The sequence below is a fragment of the Pelophylax lessonae genome (genome assembly GCF_965119305.1).
Source record: "Pelophylax lessonae genome assembly, chromosome: 5".
Lineage (NCBI taxonomy): Eukaryota > Metazoa > Chordata > Amphibia > Anura > Ranidae > Pelophylax > Pelophylax lessonae.
Window position 1 is genome coordinate 35551406 of NC_138772.1, and position 20000 is coordinate 35571405.

Genomic DNA, 20000 nt, shown 5'->3' on the forward strand with positions numbered 1-20000 from the left:
TCTCTCTCTCTCTCTCTCTCTCTCTTTCTCTCTCTCTCTCTCTCTCTCTCTCTCTCTCTCTCTCTCTCTCTCTTTCTCTCTCTCTCTCTTTCTCTCTCTCTCTTTCTCTCTCTCTCTTTCTCTCTCTCTCTTTTTCTCTCTCTCTCTCTCTCTCTTTCTCTCTCTCTCTTTCTCTCTCTCTCTTTCTCTCTCTCTCTTTCTCTCTCTCTCTTTCTCTCTCTCTCTTTCTCTCTCTCTCTTTCTCTCTCTCTTTTTTCACATACATACTAAAGTAGTTCATTTTATCAGCATGTTTAAAAGAAAAATATTTAGCTAAGACCACTGCATTTTGTTAAAAGGTCAGAAGCTGGGGAAAGCTACAGGTTTCCTTTAATACCCAACTCCCAGCTTATACTCCCCATTTGTTTTTGCATGTCTGACCCTTGTTTTCCAATTGGGTTAGAGGACAGGAAGCCAATCTATGAGCTTCTCTGTTTGGAGCTTACACAGGGATGGCGACGTCTATTCTCCCCCAATATACATGGGACAGCAGTGGGCTGATCGCCAAGCATCACTGCTGTCAAATAGAGCAAGTCACGCCTCTCCATACACTGCATTTTCCTTCCACCAGCGGCTGCACAGATGAGCAGGTCGGAGAATTTACACACCTGGAGTCTTTGTTTTTTTTTTTTTTTTTTTTTTTTTTATCCTCTCATTTTGGTATAAGCTTGATGCCCCATATTTCTATTATGTACAGATCGCAGACTGTTCCTTTATGGCAGTGATGGCCAACCTTGGCACCTCAGATGTTTTGGAACTACATTTCCCATAATGCTCAACTACACTGCCGAGTGCATGAGCATCATGGGAAATGTAGTTCCAAAACATCTGAGGTGCCAAGGTTCGCCATCACTGATTTAGGGACTCTGTTATATGTTATATTGCAATCTCTTAGCCTACCCCCCCCCCCCCCTTCTTCTGCTTTGCAGAGATAGAACCCAGTTGCTACCATTTTCTTTTATGCTGTTCGATAGTCGCATGAGAGATCTCCAGTCATGGACAACTCTGGGCTTTTTGTGTAATTTTTAACAAGGGTTTTGGTAACCTATAAGTTTGCTTTCCTTTGGGTTTAGCCATTTAAAGGCAGATGTATAAAAAACGCAATCTCCAATTTTACTGCATTAACCCAGTTTATGAAATATGATGGCACACCTCATACATTTACTCCACAGCTATGACACTTTCACATTTTGATATGTTTGCTGAGATGCTGTCATGCAAAATTCAGATCCTTCTGGCAAAACCTTGTACTGTAATGTTATGGTTGCTGCAAAGTATTAAGCACCACAACATAACTAAAGAGCATCATTCTACTAATCACCAGCAGGAGGAAGGAGGTCCTGATCCCTCTATATAGATCTTTATATCACTGGAAGGATCACCAGCAGGAGGAAGGAGGTCCTGATCCCTCTATATAGATCTTTATATCACTGGAAGGATCACCAGCAGGAGGAAGGAGGTCCGGATCCCTCTATATAGATCTTTATATCACTGGAAGGATCACCAGCAGGAGGAAGGAGGTCCGGATCCCTCTATATAAATTTTTATATCACTAGAGGGGTCACCAGCAGGAGGAAGGAGGTCCTGATTCCTCTATATAGAGCTTTATATCACTGGAAGGGTCACCAGAAGGAGGTCCTGATTCCTCTCTATAGATTTTTATATCACTAGAGGGGTCACCAGCAGGAGGAAGGAGGTCCTTATTCCTCTATATAGATTTTTTTATCACTGGAAGGGTCACCAGCAGGAGGAAGGAGGTCCCGATTTAATTTATATCTTAACAGCACTAAGCAGAATACGCCTTGAATGTTAAGAACTGCTCCTTTTTGTCTTGCATATTTTGCATTGTACAGTTTTTTTTCTGTGCTTTATTATCCAGGGCAGCACGACTGCGTCACGGTCATTAACAATTTCTTCCCACGCGAGAAACTGGATTATTACACCAAGCCTCAAGGACTCAGCAAAGAACCAAAGTTACCGGTGAAACTAGCGGGACCTTTACACAAGATTATTACTACAACAAACCTCCATCCTGTAAAGGTAGTCCTCATCATTTATATATTTTTTTTTTTATTTAGGCTCTACTCACATTAGTGCCACTTGTCATACGACTTTGAAGACGCAAAGTCGCATGACAAGTTGCAGCCCATTGATTTCAATGGCACCCGTCCCGATCTGTGACTTTGAAAAGATTCCCGCTCTACTTTGATGCGACGAGTGCCAGAGAGTGTAAAGGCGCCTGAAAATCGCACTCAAAATCATGCGGCTGTGGGGTCCCACTAGTGTAAATGGAGCCTTAATCTGCTTTTATATCAGGCCGACATTTCAGCCTAAATCTAAGTCAGACACTGTTCTTAACCTTCCTAGCGGTATTCCCGAGTGTGGCTCGGGGGTTAACTTTCAGTACCAAAAGCGGTAACCCCGAGCCACACTCGGGATTACCCCAGAATGTTACTCACCTTCCCTTCGCTCCCCCGCCGTCCTCCCCAGCATCCTGACACTCTCTCCACACTCTGTGCATGGCCGATGCTGGCACTTCCCTTCCGGTTCCCTTCCTTGCGAGTGTTGTGATGCAGGGGGGTGGAACCGGCGGCAAATTCAAAAGTGTAAATACACCAAATGAGATGATACAAAGCTGTGATCCTAACGGATTACACTGTATCATCCCATTTCACCACAGGATTTCACCTGGTGACTTTTCCAGTGCCCTGCCTGTGCTTTTCCAGTTCTTTGTGCCTGGAAAATAGAGAACGACCATGGCGTCCAAAAAGCGTTTTTTTTTTTTTTTTTGCGCAAAAATGCTTTTAGACGAACTGGAAAACAGCGAAACTGAGTTACTTGAAGAACTGAGCGATAGCGATTGGTGGGAAAATTCGTCATCAGATATGGAAAGTGACGACGGCGAGGATTCTGATGTCTCTTTCTGGCACATAGATGTGGAATTTGGGAAGAATATCAAATGCTTCTTCAGAATTTCCAACGGAGCGATGTGCCAGAAAGAGACATCAGAATCGTCGCTGTCCTCACTTTCCATACCTGATGACAAATTTTCCCACCAATCGCTATCGCTCAGTTCTTCAAGTAACTTCGTTTGGCTGTCACTGTTTTCCAGTTCGTCTAAAAGTGCTTTTGCACAAAGAACGTTTTCTGGACGCTGTGGTCGTTCTCTATTTTCCAGGCATAAAGTAGAACTGAAGCCAAAAATTTTTGCTGTTCTTTAACCACTTGTTAACTGGGCACTTATACACCCTTCCTGCCCTGGCCAATTTTCAGCTTTCAGTGCTGTCACACTTTGAAAGACAATTGCACGATCATGCAACACTGTACCTAAATTACATTTTTATCATTTTTTTTCACACAAATAGAGCTTTCTTTTGGTGGTATTTGATCACCTCTGGGGTTTTTTTCATGGTATGTTATCAAATTTTGCAAACAGGTAATTCTTCTTCTTCACTGATGTGCGCTGATTGGCACTGTTGGGACTGCACTGATGATCAGGACCAGAGGCGTAACTAGAACCTTCAGGGCCCCGGTGCAAGAAACCATGAAGGGCCCCCCAGACTCCTGGCCAGGGCCCTTCCCTTCAAGCCTGGGGCTCTTCCCACTGATCCTGGGGCCCTTTACTCTCGTTGCGGGGCCCTTTATTATGGTCCTGTAGCGGTACCCTTTCACAAGTTCTGCAGTGGGCCCCCTTCCTGCCATCTTGGGGCCTCCCCACCATGGTGGAATGCCAGGGCCTGGTTGGAAGTGTGACCTTTGCGATCCTGGAAGTTCACCCACTGAACTATGAAATAAGAAGATAAGGGTGACCAGCGCTATGGAGTAAGAAATCCTGAACAACTGGAAAGGTGTAAGCTGCCAACAACCGAACCCACAAGGGGTTAAAGAGTGAAATAAATAAAAGGAGGTTGCAACGGCGCTACCTTTAAAGTGATAAGTGCTATATAAGTGCCAGCTTTAAATAAAGTGCTAGCAAATTAAAATTGTACCATGACACGTTGGGTCCAAAGTAAAGTGCACTAGTGACTTTAGTGGAGCGGCCCAGCAGACGTCCTCTGACGAAACGCGTAGGGCAGAGTCGTAATGTCATTACGTCACTTCCGGTTTCGGAGCCTGGGCAGTGGAACGCGGAAGCTTCCCGGCCGTCGCCGCTGATCTTAGACAGCCTAAACCTGAGTTTTTTTGCTCTCTTTGTTCCACGCTACAGATTGTATACCACATCATGGGGCCCTTTTCTTCTATTTGAGGGATTCAAAGCTACGTCCATTCGCTGGAGAACCCCGGAAATAACCGACCACCTACAGCATTACAGGTCGTATATCAGGGGTGACATCTAGTGGACACATAAAGGAATTGCGACCCCATTTTATATGTTAACTTATCTCAATTTATTTTCGTTCACTCTTCACTAAGTGGCAACAAAATATGCCACACACAGCACGGATATTATTGCACAGATATTATTTATATCCACTTGTTTATTTCTGTATTCAATATAATTTACTGAAGCTAAAAACAGTTTTCACTAATAAATTGCACCCTTTGGAATTCACTGTTTTATATTTATTTGAGTATATATACAGCACAACACTTGCACTTTATCAGATTGCACCTCTTGGGTCCAGGATAAACAATTCGTTTTCCTTGTCACTTCACAAGTCACTAGTGCACTTTACTTTGGACCCAACGTGTCATGGTACAATTTTACTTTGCTAGCACTTTATTTAAAGTTGGCACTTATATAGCACTTATCACTTTAAAGGTAGCGCCGTTGCAACCTCCTTTTATTTATTTCACTGACTATGACTCTGTCCATTCAGAAAAGGAATTCTAAATTACATATTTACTGACCACTTCCTGGTTTTCTATTGTGACACATCCCCTGCAGCAGCCGGCAGGAGGGGGGGGGACCAAGGGAGCACACAGGGGCCCAGAGACAGCAGAACACAAGTGAACTGGATAGGAGGAGTGGCGGGGGCAGCATACAGAGGACCCAATCTCCTCCATTTTCCCCCTGCAGCTACAGGAGGAAAAAGGAGGACAGTGATTTCTCTACATGCTGCCCCCCTGTCGCCCCCTCCTATCCAGGTGTAGAGGGGAGCCGCACAGGCCCCCTAAAGCATGGGGCCGGTTGCAATTGCAACCCCTGTAGTTACGCCCCTGATCAGGACACTTATCATTAGTGCCAATGTCCCTTTAACACAAGTTGGTTACCAACTTGCGTTGCCACCCGTGACCAGCTGTCATTGGACACAGCTGTTAACGCGGTACAGGGCTGCTGTGATTGGCCCTTTACCCCAATCTGTGATCAACTGACTCCTTTGGACTCTGCGATCAGAGTGTGCCATCTGCACGGGGGAAGCTCGATCGTGGGAGAACGTTCATAGACGATCTGCCAGCAAAGTAAGCCTGCGCTGTAGCTGTTAATCGGCTATAGAGTGGTCAATGACAGGTTAACTGCTAAAGGACTGGGCCTTTTTCTGACACTTGTTTACAAGTTAAAATCAGTTTTTGCTAGAAAATTACTTAGAATCCCCAAACATTATATAATTTTTTTTTTTAGCATAGACCCTAGAGAATAAAATGGAGATCGTTGCAATATTTTCTATCACACCGGATTTGCTATAATACGTAATTTTCTATTTTCTATAATGTGAAAGATAATGTTACGCCGAGTAAATAGATACCCAACTTGTCATGCTTCAAAATTGCGGAATGGCAACGAACATTGGTATTTAAAAAAAATCCCCATAGGCGACACTTTAAAAAAAATTTCTACAGTCTCTCAGCTTTTACTTCAATATAAAATATTTTTATCTCCTCTCCACCCCTCATATAGCTTAATGTCTGACTCCTAGTTTAAAAGCCTATATATCCTACTATATGTGTATTTAATATATATATAATATAAGTTTCACTGATAAAATTAACCCCTTATTATCTGCTCTTTTTGTACTATAAAGGGCTAAGTTGTTTTTTTTTTAAACCCCATTATGACAGGTAATGCAAAAAAAAAAAAGGTGTTTTTTGCAGAAATGTACTACAGTTCATTTAACAACATGGACACATTCACATCTATACTTTTTTCAGCCTCTGCGTACTTGGAAAGGGTAAAGGACTTTTTTTCAAACACAAAACGGTGCTTTTTTTGGTTTGATAGACTTCATTGGAGAAGGTGCAGAAAAGCATGTAGTGCGTTTTTGCTGCGATTTTCATTTTTTAATCTGCCCAACAACAATATTGCTGGTCCTCAGTCCCCCCGAAAATCTTGAGCCTTTACAACCACTTTAACAGCCATGTGAATGTAGCCTAAGTGTTACGGAACTGAAGCAGCAGGTCTCTTGCACTGGCAGATATGGCTGTACTGTGTGCAAGAGCTGTGTAAATTTGTGGAGTGGATGGACAATTCCTTTTGAACGTAAATTTTTGTCCATAAACTGTATGCATCTCCTCTGTGTGTTTAGCAGTTTGCCTTAAATTCAGTGTTGAGATATATATCCTTGCATTAACATCAAATGAAAGTAATTTTTCAAAACTGTCCGTTAGTCTGCAAAAACAACGTTTCTTCCCTTGCAGATCATTTTCCTGCTTCAGGAGAACCCGCTGCTGTTGGATCAGGAAGCTCTGAAGAAATGCAGCATGGTATTGGATCTGATCTGTGAGAAGTGTATGAAGCAGAGGGACATGAATGAGGTCCTGGCCATGAAGATGCATTACATCAGCTGCATCCTCCAGAAATGCACCACTTTCCTGCAGGAGGGGGAAGAGAAGCTGGACACTCTGATTAAAAGGTAAGAGCCTTCCCATAAAGAAACTATACATACAATGGTCATGTTCTGGTACAAAAGTCCAGGTGTTCTGCATTCTCATAATCCTTATTAGGGATAGACCGATATGGTTTTTTCAGGGCCGATACCGATATTTTGGTCACAATGTATCTGTATCAGCCGATATTTTGTACATTTAAAGTTTTGAAAAATAAAGACAATTTTTGACACAAATCTGGTACTGAACATGTTAATTTTTGTTTAATGCTTAATGGCGGGCTTGCTGGCACCCTGTGGTGGGTGGCTGGCTTGCTGGCACCCTGTGGTGGGTGGCTGCCTTGCTGGCACCCTGTGGTGGGTGGCTGGCTTGCTGGCACCCTGTGGTGGGTGGCTGGCTTGCTGGCACCCTGTGGTGGGTGGCTGGCTTGCTGACACCCTGTGGTGGGTGGCTAGCTTGCTGGCACCCTGTGGTGGGTGGCTGGCACAGGGCCTGTGGGCGGCTGGCTGGTACAGTGCCTGTGGCTGGCTGTCTTGCACCCTGTCTGTGGGTGGCTGGCTGTCTTGCACCCTGTCTGTGGGTGGCTGGCTGTCTTGCACCCTGTCTGTGGGTGGCTGGCTGTCTTGCACCCTGTCTGTGGGTGGCTGGCTGTCTTGCACCCTGTCTGTGGGTGGCTGGCTGTCTTGCACCCTGTCTGTGGGTGGCTGGCTGTCTTGCACCCTGTCTGTGGGTGGCTGGCTGTCTTGCACCCTGTCTGTGGGTGGCTGGCTGTCTGGCACCCTGTGGTGGGTGGCTGGCTGGCACAGTGGCTGTGGGTGGCTGGCTGGCACAGTGCCTGTGGCTGGCAGGTACAGGGTCTGTGGTTGGATGGCTGGTACAGGGCCTGTGAGTGTGGCAGGCTGGCTGGCACCGGGCTGCTGTGGGTGGGTGTATGGCTGTGATAAACTCCCGCGAGACTAGTCCCGACTCCAGACGAGGCTGTCCAAGGCGAGGGAGGCGGCCTAAGAAGGCAGAATGACGTCCCAAAAATATCGGCCAGTTCTGGGGCCAATACCGATATACTGGGAAAAGTGCATATCGACCCCCGATAATCGGTCTATTACTAATCCTTATATACCCAAGAAATGCAGGCAGTGTGGGCAGTCCGATGGTGAACTTACCCCAGGAAAAAAATTAAGTCAGCAGCTACAAATACTGTAGCTGCTGACTTTTATATATTCTAACTTACTTGTCCAGGGTTCCCGCGATGTCGGCACCCTAAGCCGATTTTCGTATCGGCTCTCTGGTGCTGCTGCCGCCATTCAGTGTAAGGGAACCTGGAAGTGAAGCCTTTCGGCTTCACAGCTGGTTCCCTACTGCGCATGCGCGAAGCGTGCTGCGCTTTCTAATTGGCCCAGCGGCAGAGGAAGGAGGAGGGGGCCGAACTTCCGAGGGACAGCACCGTGATTCTGTCTCCTAGGAGTGGGGAAGTGTACCTGTCAAAAACAGGTACCCTTTCCACCCCTCCCCCCTGAAAGGTGCCAAATAAGGCACCAGAGGGGGGGGCGGGAAGCATATAAACGGAAGTTCGACTTTTGGGTGGAACTCCGCTTTAATTTTATAACAAAGAAAAAAGAAACAACTTGGACTTTACATGCCAAAACATGGAGGGATTGTCAAAAATGAATAAAATGCATGTTTTATTATATCCAAAATAGTTTAAAAAACAATACATAGTAACAATCAATACATAAATGCAGAGGATAAAAAATATATAATTCCTAAATAGAAATTAGAGAGAGTACAGTGAATACTGTATGTTGCGCTTTAATTCCATCTTTTGGCAGTGCCTACCGATACAGGGTTGCTGGAAAAAGGTGGCCAACTTGTTGCAATAAGTCTTGGGTGTGGAGATCATATGTGATGTCTGTGTGATGCAAATTTAGCCATACATTTTATATGGCTGAATTTGCATCGCATTCAGACCAAAATGGTGCAGGATCCTTTTTTTTGGTTCGCATTGGAATCAATTCATATTGGTGTTCACGCCCATGCAATCCGATTTCTGTACCAGTTCACAGTTCGCACTGCGATCTGAAAACCATACTGGGGGTGTTATTTACTTTACATTGACACCCGCAGCAGTTCACAGAGGGCAGTGTGAACTGCCTGCGAGTGGGATGCCATGCGGGAACCCGCACTGAAATCGCACTGGTTCCCACATCGCATCAACCGAGCCAAACCCAATCCACTACTTCCTCAGCTTCACTATTTTTGTGCATTCCAAAAATACAAGGTAAAGCTCTAACATGCAAAGAAGAAGCCATATCCGATCATGATCCAGAAACGCTGCCGTCTTCTCTGGGCCAATACTCCTATAAAACCACAACCACATTTTACATTTTATTTACTTTAGTTGTCGTCTAAATTTGGTGCCTTAAAAGTCCCACCCAAGGGGAACCTTTTGTGGTTGTGATTTCCATTTTGGGGATGTGGCACCTTGGGGACTATACAGCATGAGCAACATTTCTCCGTACAATACTCCTATAAAATGGCCTGTTGAAAAGGGGAAAACTGTTCTGTGGTCAAACAAATCGAAATTCGAAATAATTTTTTTGCAACCATGGGCGCTGCATTCTCTGGACTAAAGTGGAAAGGGACCTTCCGTCTTGTTATCGGCGCTCAGTTCAAAACTCAAAGCATGCATCTCTGATGGTATGAGGGGGGCTTTAGTGGGTATGGAATGGGTAGCTTACACATCTGGAAAGACGCCATCAATGCTGAAAAATTTGCTCCGGTTTAGGAGCAGCATATATTCCCATCCAGAGGACATCTTTTTCAGGGAAGGGCTTGCAAATTGTAGCAGGTTACTGCTAAACCATATATTGCATCTAAGACAACCGCATGGCTTCCTAATTGAAGAGTCCGGGTCCTTAACTGGCCTGCCTGCAGTCCAGACCTATCACCAAATGAAAATATTTGGCGCATCGTGAAACAAAAAATATAACAAAGAAGACCCAGGCCTGTTGAGCAGTTCAAATCCTATATCGGGCAAGAATGGGACAACATTCCTCTCCCAAAACTCCAGCAACTGGTTTCCTCAACCAGACTGTTAAAAAAAAAAAAAAAAGAGGGGATGCTACACTGTGGTAATCATGGCCCTGCACTAACTTTTTTGAGACATGTTGCTGTTATCAATTTCAAGATTACCCTATATTTTTTCTTAAATTGGTCCATTTTCTAGGTTTAAAGTGGTTGTTACCACAACCATGGAATTCACTGCCAGTTTCTCTATTATATCTAGGCATACCACACTGTATAAGTGTTTTATTAAAAACAAAGCTTGTAAATACCTTTTTACAGCTATCTTCATGTCGGTCTCCTACTCCAATCCCCGGGCTGCAGTGGGAGGGGCCGAAATCTTTGTGAAGTCAGCTGGGGAGGTCACATGACCGCTCAGCCCCTCTCGCTGTAGCTCTGGATCGGAGTAGGAGAGTGGCCGGAAGTCAGGTGACCGGCCTGAAGATAGCTGTAAAAAGGTATTTACAAGCTTTGTTTTAATAAAACACTTATACAGTGGGGTATGCCTAGATATATTGGAGGGGCAGGCAGTGACAATTTGTAATATTTTATTTTTTACACAGAGCCGACAGGCACGGAGGGGAGGGTATGAGGGGAACAGAGGAGAGCTGCGGATGATGGAGGCACGCAGGCTGACCACGGTGGTCAGGGCTCAGTAGCCATGATTATCGTGGTCAGGACACAGAGAGGGACACATGAAGTGGCAGGATCAGCCAGGTTTTTTACAGCTTAGAGAGGGGGAGACTAGACGGCTCAAGCACTGTGCTGTTTAGGCCCCTTTCACACTAGTGCGACTTGTCCCGCGATTTTGGACCGCAAAATCGCATGACAGGTCGTTTTCCATTGTTTTCAATGAGCCCCATTCATATCAGTGCGTTTTGAAGTTGCACCGCCTTCAAAGTAGTTCCTGCACTATTTTGCCACGATTTGATTGCGTTTTGAGCCATAGCCATTGCTTTCAAAATCGCGGCAAAATCGCGCCGTAAAATCGCGTTGCATAAGTGTGAAAGGGGCCTTAATCTGCTATAAGGGAACAGAATCTCTTGTTTTTTTTTTTGTTTTTTTTATAGATAAATATTTAATGTTTTGTGTTTTTCTATTGTGACTAAAATATGGGTTTATGTGATTTGCAAATCAATGCATTCTTCTTTGTTTTTTTTATGTAAATTTTACACAGCGTCCCAACTTTTTTAGAATTGGGGTTGTATTTAATTATGAAATTTCATATCACCGCAATGTGGAAGAAGAATCATTGCAGTTACATTTTGCTACAAATTGCTAAGTCTTTGCCCTTAGCATTTGTTTCTTTATAACGTACACGCATACTTTTACTTTTCAGCTTATTGAAAGGAAGGGACAGTGACTGCTTCCCTGTTTTCCAAGAAAAGTTTATCCGAGAAAGTATCCGGAAGTTTCCGTTCTGTGAGGCCACTCTCCTGCAGCAGCTGGTCCGAAGTATCGCGCCTGTGGAAATTGTAAGACCTCGTAATCGCAGCAGATGCGCCAGATTGTGTAATGTTTAACCATGTCTGAGCCTTATATGGCAACTTCTGGAATTACATTAAATACAATTTAATTGGAACCCATAGGTGGAGATGGTGGCTGCCATTACTGACCTATTTCTGGAATTGCAACTTGCCTGGTTGACATGGTGACCCTCCACTTCAGCACTCTGCTGGTCCCTGACCTAGGACAGTGATGGCGAACCTTGGCACCCCAGATGTTTTGGAACTACATTTCCCATGATGCTCATGTGCTCAGCGGTGTAGTTGAGCATCATGGGAAATGTAGTTCCAAAACAACTGGGTTGCCAAGGTTCACCATCACTGTCCTAGCAGACTAGTTCAGAAAAGTCACAAGTTCTTATCTGCATACTTGTTCTGGGTCAGTAGTTCAGTGGAGTGAAGACAGATGGTCAACATGAAAGCCAGGCAACTAGCATTTTTCAGCAGGAGGTCGGGTATAGCAGCCTCTTCTCTTATTAGAAATTTCCTTTAACCCCTTCCTAGCTCCTAGTCTGTACATTGTTCCATGCCGGGGTTACAGTAATCTGTGGCATTATAACCACATGCAAGGTTGAGGTTTCATTCCCCAAACAAGCCTTCAGCCTGAAGATAGCAGTGTACCTCGCTTTAACCGGTTCTGGACTGCCCTATAGAAAATTAACTGCTACAGGGCGGCCCTCTTGTGCAGGATCACATGTGTGTATATATACTTGATTATGCACTTCTGCCTGCAGGGGGCACGAGCGCCACCGGCAGGCCGCTTCCTTAGATTAATTACAGCAGAAGCCCATCTGCGAGTGCCGGGCACTAGATGTCCGCCTGCACCTGCCGAAAACACACAGAATGGAGATCTGCCTATGTAAACAAGGAAAGTCTCCATTCTGACAGGGAGAAAAGGATGGATTTTGTGGCCCTACAAAGCTCCAGGGGGCAAGCGCCCGCCCCCATTAGGCAGTGGGAAAGCCGATCCACGGGACTGGCACCCGCGATTGCTCCCGTGAAGAGAGAACGACGGTCTGCTGTTGTAAACACAGCAGACCATTGTTCTCGCTGGAATGAACACAGAGAGCCTGTGATCCTCCTATTTTAGGTTCACAGGTCTCTGTGTTGATGCCACAATTCCCGCCCCTATACAGTTAGAAAACTCCCCTAGGCTCACATCTAACCCCTTTGATCACCCCTGGGTTAACCCCTTCCCTGCCAGTGTCATTATTACAGTAACAGTGCATATTTTTACCACTGATTACTGCAGTAATGTCACTGGTACCCCCAAAAGTGTCAAAAATGTCAGTCAGGGGTCCGATCTGTCCTCCGCAATGTTGCAGTCCTGCTAAAAATGGCAGATCGCCGCCATTACTAATAAAAAAAATATAATAAAAATGACAAATCTTTCCCCTAGCTTGTAGACGCGATAACTTTTGCGCAAACCAATCAAATGCTTATTGGGATTTTTTTGTGTAGCAGAATACAAATTGGCCTAAAAGGATGAAAAAAATTAGATTTTAACATTTTTTTGGTTTTGGGAATGTTATATAGCAGAAAGTGTGTGTGTGTGTGTGTATATATATATATATATATATATATATATATATATATATATATATATATATATATATATATATATATATATATATATATATATATATATATATATATATATATATATATATATATATGTATGTGTGTATATATATATATATATATATATATGTGTATGTATGTGTATATATATATATATATATATATATAATTTTTTTTTTTTTTTTCAGAATTGTCGCGCTTTTTTTGTTTATAGCGCAATAAATAAAATTGCAGAGGTGATCAAAAAAAAGAAAGCTCTATTTGTGGGGAAAAAAAGAACATCAATTGTATTTATTGTATTTGGGTACAGCGTTGCACGACCGCACAATTGTCAGTTAAAATAACACAGTGCCGTATATCAAAAATGGCCTGGTCATTAAGAGGGAAAAACTTTCTGGTCCTTAAGTGGCTAAATCATGTGTAAAACGTAGGGATGTTTCAGTATTTGTAATGTTTTTGACGTTTTCTTTGTGCGGTTGTCTTTCAGGGCTCCGACCCAACAGCCTTCTCCGTGCTAACTCAGGCCATTACCGGCCAGGTGGGCTTTGTGAACGCAGAGTTCTGTACAACGTGCGGAGAGAAGGGAGCCGATAAGAGGTGTTCTGTGTGCAAGCTGGTGAGTGCCTGTTAGTCCATGTTTGCAGAATGGAGTTTTCGGGGTCCCTCCTCCTCACATCTATGATAATATCCACACTGCATCAAATACAGCAGTAAATTAATATAGAGCAAACTCTAAAGGAGAAGTACAGCCAAAGCTTGTTTGGCTGTACTTCTCCTGTGGATCACAGGAGTGAAGTTCATTCTGCACTACTGTGACCTGTTTTCAGCTGAAGCCCGCTGTCTGCTGACATCACAGACCTGTGACCTGCTTTCAGCTGAAGCCCGCTGTCTGCTGACATCACAGACCTGTGACCTGTTTTCAGCTGAAGCCCGCTGTCTGCTGACATCACAGACCTGTGACCTGCTTTCAGCTGAAGCCTGCTGTCTGCTGATGTCACAGACCTGGTCCAGGCTTGGGCAAAATCGCAATGGAGTCAGGATCAGCTCACATTCCTGCTCCAGCACCCGGCTCAGCCTCTTAACGAGTCGCTGAGAGCCTGAGCCGGCCGCTCCCACCCCCCCACAGGTTAGCGCTCCAGTGAGCGAGGAGGGGGCAGAGCAGCGAGCAGTGACTGATAGCTCTCTGCTCATGGAGCCCTGAGAACTGAGCGATTGGCAGTGTTTGATCGCTCAGCTCTCAGTGTTATAAGCGCCAAGGGACAGATGCTACATCCACCTAGGTAAGCATGATTCTGAAAAAAAAAAATCCCATACTCCTTTTTTAGGCCCCTTTCAAACATGCGGACCGTTCCGCTGCCCCATGCATCCCTATGGGGCAGCGGATGTCAGCGGAGACATGTTTGCTGACATCCGATCCAGTCCATCAAATCTGGACGGATGGAAACCTTATTTTTTTTTATCCGTCTGGCGGATCTGATGAAAACGGACAGGCAGTCCGCTCTCATCCGATTCCCCCATAGAGGACAGCGAGGATCTGACACCTCCGTCTCTGCACACAGAGCGGAGACGGAGCTGCCATCCGCCTGCTCAGCAGGGGATCGGCGGATCGATCCCCCGCTGAGAAAAACGGAGTCCGCCGACAGGGCAGACAGTGTGAAAGGGACCTTTAAAGTACCGCTTGGTAAAGTGGGTCTGGAGGCTGCATCTCTGCCTCCCGGGTGACTAACAATAGCGGGATTTGACGCTGATGGGCCGAACCGCTCACATGCATGTAGGATTTTTTAGTACTTTAAAGTATAACTAAAGGCAAGACTTTTTTTTTTTTTTTTTGGACAGAATGGAGAGGGATTTAAACCCCTATCATGCTTTTATGGATGTCTCTACCCCCATTGGGGAGATTTATGCTCTCTATTTGTCCTGTTTACCATTATGATTGAAAGTTAAAAAGAAAATCCCAAATTTTGGGTTGTTCCCAGAAAAGTAATAGAGGGGGAATCTTCTAATGGGGATACTAGTTCTAGCCACCTGGGGGTCCCCAAGGAATTACCCTAATTTGCAGGGATTTCCTCTCACTTCCTGTTGAGCTATGGGACAGGAAGTGAAGGCAAACCTCTCCAAAGGGGGATACAGATGGCAAAAAAGGAACTGACAGGGTTAATAACCCTCCATTTCTCTATCCAAAAAGACAGGGAATTGCTTTTAGTTCTACTTTAAAGTGGTAGTAAGCCAAACCTTCTTTTTTTTTTTTTTTTTTTTTTTTTTAAACCCTGCAAGACAATGGCATAATGTGCTAGTATGCATCGCATGCTAGCACATTATGAAATACATTTAGAACAAAGCCCTCTAGTGGCAAGCTGTCACCGCTGACTGGACCTGCATCTTCACCTGGTCTTCCTTCCGGGTTTGCATGCTTCGGCTGTCTGATTGGTAGCGCCGCGATGATGTCACTTCTGTGCATGCACACGGGAGGCCCGGACTGCGGCACAGAGCCCTGAAGGGACGGCATGGGTATGCTGCCCCTTCAGAGGGCATGCTCCGGTGACATCAATGGCTGCATCCAGTGTGAGTATCTCCTAAATCGCTGTACCTAAAGGTAAGCCTTATTATAGACTTACCTGTAGGTAAAAGTTTAAAAACGGAGTTTACTACCAGTTTAAGATTCGGAGTATCTGCAGTGGTGTTCGAGCATTTTTGCCCCCTCTTGTGATCCGGTAAACTGAATATTGGGGGTGGTCTGGTTTGTGGAAGGGAGGGGTCCATTCACTGAATATTTTGTAATACAAAATGTGTGTTTCAGGTTATTTATTGTGACCAGAACTGTCAGAAAATGCACTGGTTCACACACAAGAAGGTCTGCAAGACACTGAAGGAGAAGAGAGAGAAGCAAGAGCTGGAAGAGAAGAGAATGCAGGAAAAGTTGTCGGAAGGTCAGTGTGTCGGGGAGAGGAGTCTGTGTTGCCATCAAATGATGGATTTTATTCCATCTTTAGGTTTTTACCTATAGGTAAGCCTATATTTACCACTTCAGCCCCGGAAGGTTTTACCCCCCTTCCTGACCAGGCCCTATTTTGCGATTCAGCACTGCTTTACTTTAACGGACAATTGCGAAGCTGTACCCAAACGAAATTGACCTCCTTTTTTTCCCACAAACAGAGCTTTCTTTTGGTGGTATTTGATCACCTGTGCGATTTTTCTTTTTTGCGCTATAAACAACAAAGAGCGACAATTCTGAAAAAAAAAACAGTATTTTTCACATTCTGCTATATGACATTCCCAAAAAAAAAAATTTAAAAATGTAAAATTTTTTAACATTTTAGGCCAATTTGTTGCTGTAGGAGATCCGCATCAGTGAGATGGAATAAAGAAAAGAAAAAAGTGAAAACAGAACTTCATGAAAATAATTGCATTTCTTAAAGCTCACCTCTGGGTGAGGGTAGATGGTTTGTGGAGATAGAAGACCAGAGACCAGGCTTAATAAAACACAGTGGTTTAGCAAACTAAATGTCATCCAGTTGAAGTTTAAGTGGTTGTAAAGGCTTTAGGTTTTTTACTCTTAGTGCCGGTTCACATTATTGCGGCTGCGGCGATCGCATGTAATTCGGAAGCGCGCTGCTCCTTCATTACATGCGATCTGATGTGCGGATGCAAATTCAGCCATACACTTTGTATGGCTGAATTCGCACTGTATCCGCACCAAACTCGCACAGGACCCTTTTTTTCAGCCGCATCAGGATCGGATTGCACAGTGGTTCACACTTGTGCGATCCGATCCTGTGCGAACTGTCAGATCGCACTGCGATATGCAATCAAACTGGGGGTGTCGTTACCATTTAATTGACACCCCCTGCGTATCGCATATGGCAGTGTGAACTGCAGGATGTGCAGATGCATGCGGGAACAGGCTGCAAATTCGCAGCCTTCCCGCATGGCACAAGTGTGAATCGAGCCTTATGCATTCTAGCACTACTCCCTTGGGAGCTGCTGGTTACGGGTTTCCCTGGGTTACCATTAGCAACGACATGACAGTTCAACATTTCCCAAGTGTTTTAGCTCAGTCAGGAAACAGTCCAGTAGTTTTGGTTTTTGTGTTTTTATTTAGAACTTGGAGAAGGGAATGAATGGGATACTCCAACTTTATATAACTATGCACAATTGGCTGTAAGACTTGAAAAACGCTGAGTAACGCTGAGTAACGCTAGTCACGGCTAGGCCGCTGCTTCACTTTGCCCTTAGCTGTGAAGTAGAATTGAGTGAGCTTCCTGAGGTAATCTTTACTGTACTGCAGAACAATCTTCAGGGCCCTTCCTGGCACCCCCTTTACTGTTCCTATTCTTCAGGGTCAACTACACGGCACCCCCTTTACTGTTCCTATTCTTCAGGGTCAACTACACGGCACCCCCTTTACTGTTCCACTTCCTGTGTGAGCTAGCTCCTTGAACCCCTGACTTCTCTGGAGTGGTCCCTTCTCCTAGGCAGACCCTTAGGCAAATCTCCTGGTACTCGCGATACTGTTCTCCCCGAGAGACTCTGCCAGCAACTCCACTGTCAGCACTCTGGATGCTCTGCAGCTCAGCTCCACACCTGGTTCACTAGGTCGCAGTGGCGGCTGGTGCTCAAAATTTTTGGGGGGGCGCAAAAAGAAAAATGTAATAGGTATTGCTTCGCGTCAAAAAATGCAGTAAAAAATTGCGTGACTTTGAAGTCATGGTACAGGCATGGCACAGGTGATGGTATAGGCATGGCATAGGTGATGATACAGGCATGGCACAGATATGGTATAGGCATGGCACAGATATGGTATAGGCATGGCACAGATATGGTATAGGCATGGCACAGGTCATGGTACAGGAGATGGTATATGCCCCCTTTCAATGCAGTGACCAGCGTACATGCCCCCTTTCAATGCAGTGACCAGCGTACATGCCCCCTTTCAATGCAGAGACCAGCGTACATGCCCCCTTTCAATGCAGAGATCAGCGTGCGTGCCCCCTTCAATGCAATGAATATGGTGCTGTGCCCCCTTCAATGCAATGAACACTGTGCTGTGCCCCCTTCAATGCAATGAATATGGTGCTGTGCCCCCTTCAATGCAATGAACACTGTGCTGTGCCCCCTTCAATGCAATGAACACTGTGCTGTGCCCCCTTCAATGCAATAAACACTGTTCTGTGCCCCCTTCAATGCAATGAACACTGTGCTGTGCTCCCACAATGCAGAATTCAGCGTGCGTGCCCCCTTCAATGCAACTGTGCTGTGCCCCCTTCAATGCAATGAACACTGTTCTGTGCCCCCATCAATGCAGAGTTCAGCGTGCGAGCCCCTTTCAATGCAGAGCGCCACAGCATTGTCCCCAATCACTGCAGAGTGCCCACAGCATTGTCCCCAATCACTGCAGAGTGCCCACAGCATTGTCCCCCAATGATTGCAGAGTGCCCACAGCATTGTCCCCCAATGATTGCAGAGTGCCCACAGCATTGTCCCCCAATGATTGCAGAGACCCCACAGCATTGTCCCCCAATGATTGCAGAGTGCCCACAGCATTGTACCCCAATGATTGCAGCGTGCCCACAGCATTGTCCCCCAACCCAATACACTTACCTGGCGGCGGCTCGGCTATCGGCGGCGGCTTCTCCCCTCCTCGATCCTTCGTCCTCTTCTGCGGTGGCGGGAAGGTGAGCGGAGCGGCTTCTCCCTCGTCCTCTTCTGCGGCGGGAACCGGCGGGAAGGTGAGCGGCGGTGACGGTGAGTGACTGACGCATGCACCGGCACTGCCCCCATTGCGACGTCAGCCATCGGATGTCCTGGATGATGATTGGTCCAGGCTGGAGACTGGAACAATCACAGCCAGGATATCACGAAGGTGGGGGTGGCCAAGCGCTCTTTCCTGCGCCCAGGTTACGCCCCCAGAAGGCAGCCAATCGGCGCCTTTCTGGGTCGTAAACCCCTCCCCCCCCCCTTTATCCACCACATAGGCCGGCGAACCAATTTTTTTTTTTCTATAACTTTGGTTTTTTTTTGTCTTTTTTTTTTTTTTTTCCTTTTTTTTAAGGGGGCGGCGCCCTGGCGCCCCCTATGCACGGGCCGCCACTGCTAGGTCGACTGCCTGAACCACCTTCCTCACACCTGCAGGAGGAGAGACAGCCGTCCACCTCCTCCTGGGACTTTGCTCCCGTCAAAAGACATCCTGTTACATGCCCCCTCAGGATTTATAGCCAATCCCTGGATGCATTGCAGGAATGCCCACCCACTGAGACTGCCATAAACCCTGATGTGCTACTGATTAGGTTTCCTCCACTGTCCAACAAGCTCCCTCATTGGATACAGTGGGGACACTCCCTCAGACCCAGTAAATCACACCTGGAAACATGTGACAGGCAAATCTAACAGATCAGGCTCCCCTGATAAGCAGCAGGAGCAAATAGATGTTTTTACCTAGCACCTGTCTATGAGGGTGCTACATCTGCATGAAGGTAAACCTTTTCTGTGCAGCAGCCCTCCCAATACTTACCTGAGCCTGATCTTCCTCCAGCGCTGTTCACAAGAGCCCTAACTCTCCGGGGACTCTCCCTTCTCATTGGCTGAGACTGTCACTCACAGCCAGTGAGCCAATGAGAGAGAGCGGTGGGGTCAAGACGTGGCTCTGTGTGTGAATGGACACGCAGAGTAGCGGCTCGGGAGCGAACCTGCTTGGGTGACCCCATAGTAAGCGGTTTGCTCTGGGGGCACTCGGCAGGAAGAAGGGGCCAGGAGTGCCGGTGGGAGACCCAAGAAGAGGAGGACCTTGGCTGCTCTGTGTAAAACCACTGCAAAACAAGTTTGAGTTTAATGTAAAAAATGTCCAAAGCGTGCAATGCCAAGCTGTGGTTTCCAAAGCAAGTCCTTTCTTGTATTAGGAGAGGCATGGACTCCAGAGAGCAAAATATCATTCTGCCCCTGTACAAATCATTAGTAAGACCTCATCTGGAATATGCAGTTCAGTTTTGGGCACCGGTTCTCTAAAAGGATATCAGGGAACTGGAGAAAGTGCAGAGAAGGGCAACCAAACTGATA

The 20000-nt window shown here is 45.8% G+C and overlaps 1 protein-coding gene across 1 annotated transcript in view; it reads left to right on the forward strand.

The window, feature by feature from the left end:
* Positions 1-20000, forward strand: part of ANKMY2 (ankyrin repeat and MYND domain containing 2) — a 60321-nt gene that overhangs the window by 36265 nt on the left and 4056 nt on the right. The window contains exons 5-9 of the mRNA XM_082259780.1: positions 1919-2079; positions 6616-6830; positions 11204-11339; positions 13438-13566; positions 15748-15883. Coding sequence (XP_082115906.1) covers positions 1919-2079; positions 6616-6830; positions 11204-11339; positions 13438-13566; positions 15748-15883 — 777 coding nt within the window. The remainder of the gene's footprint in view (positions 1-1918; positions 2080-6615; positions 6831-11203; positions 11340-13437; positions 13567-15747; positions 15884-20000) is intronic.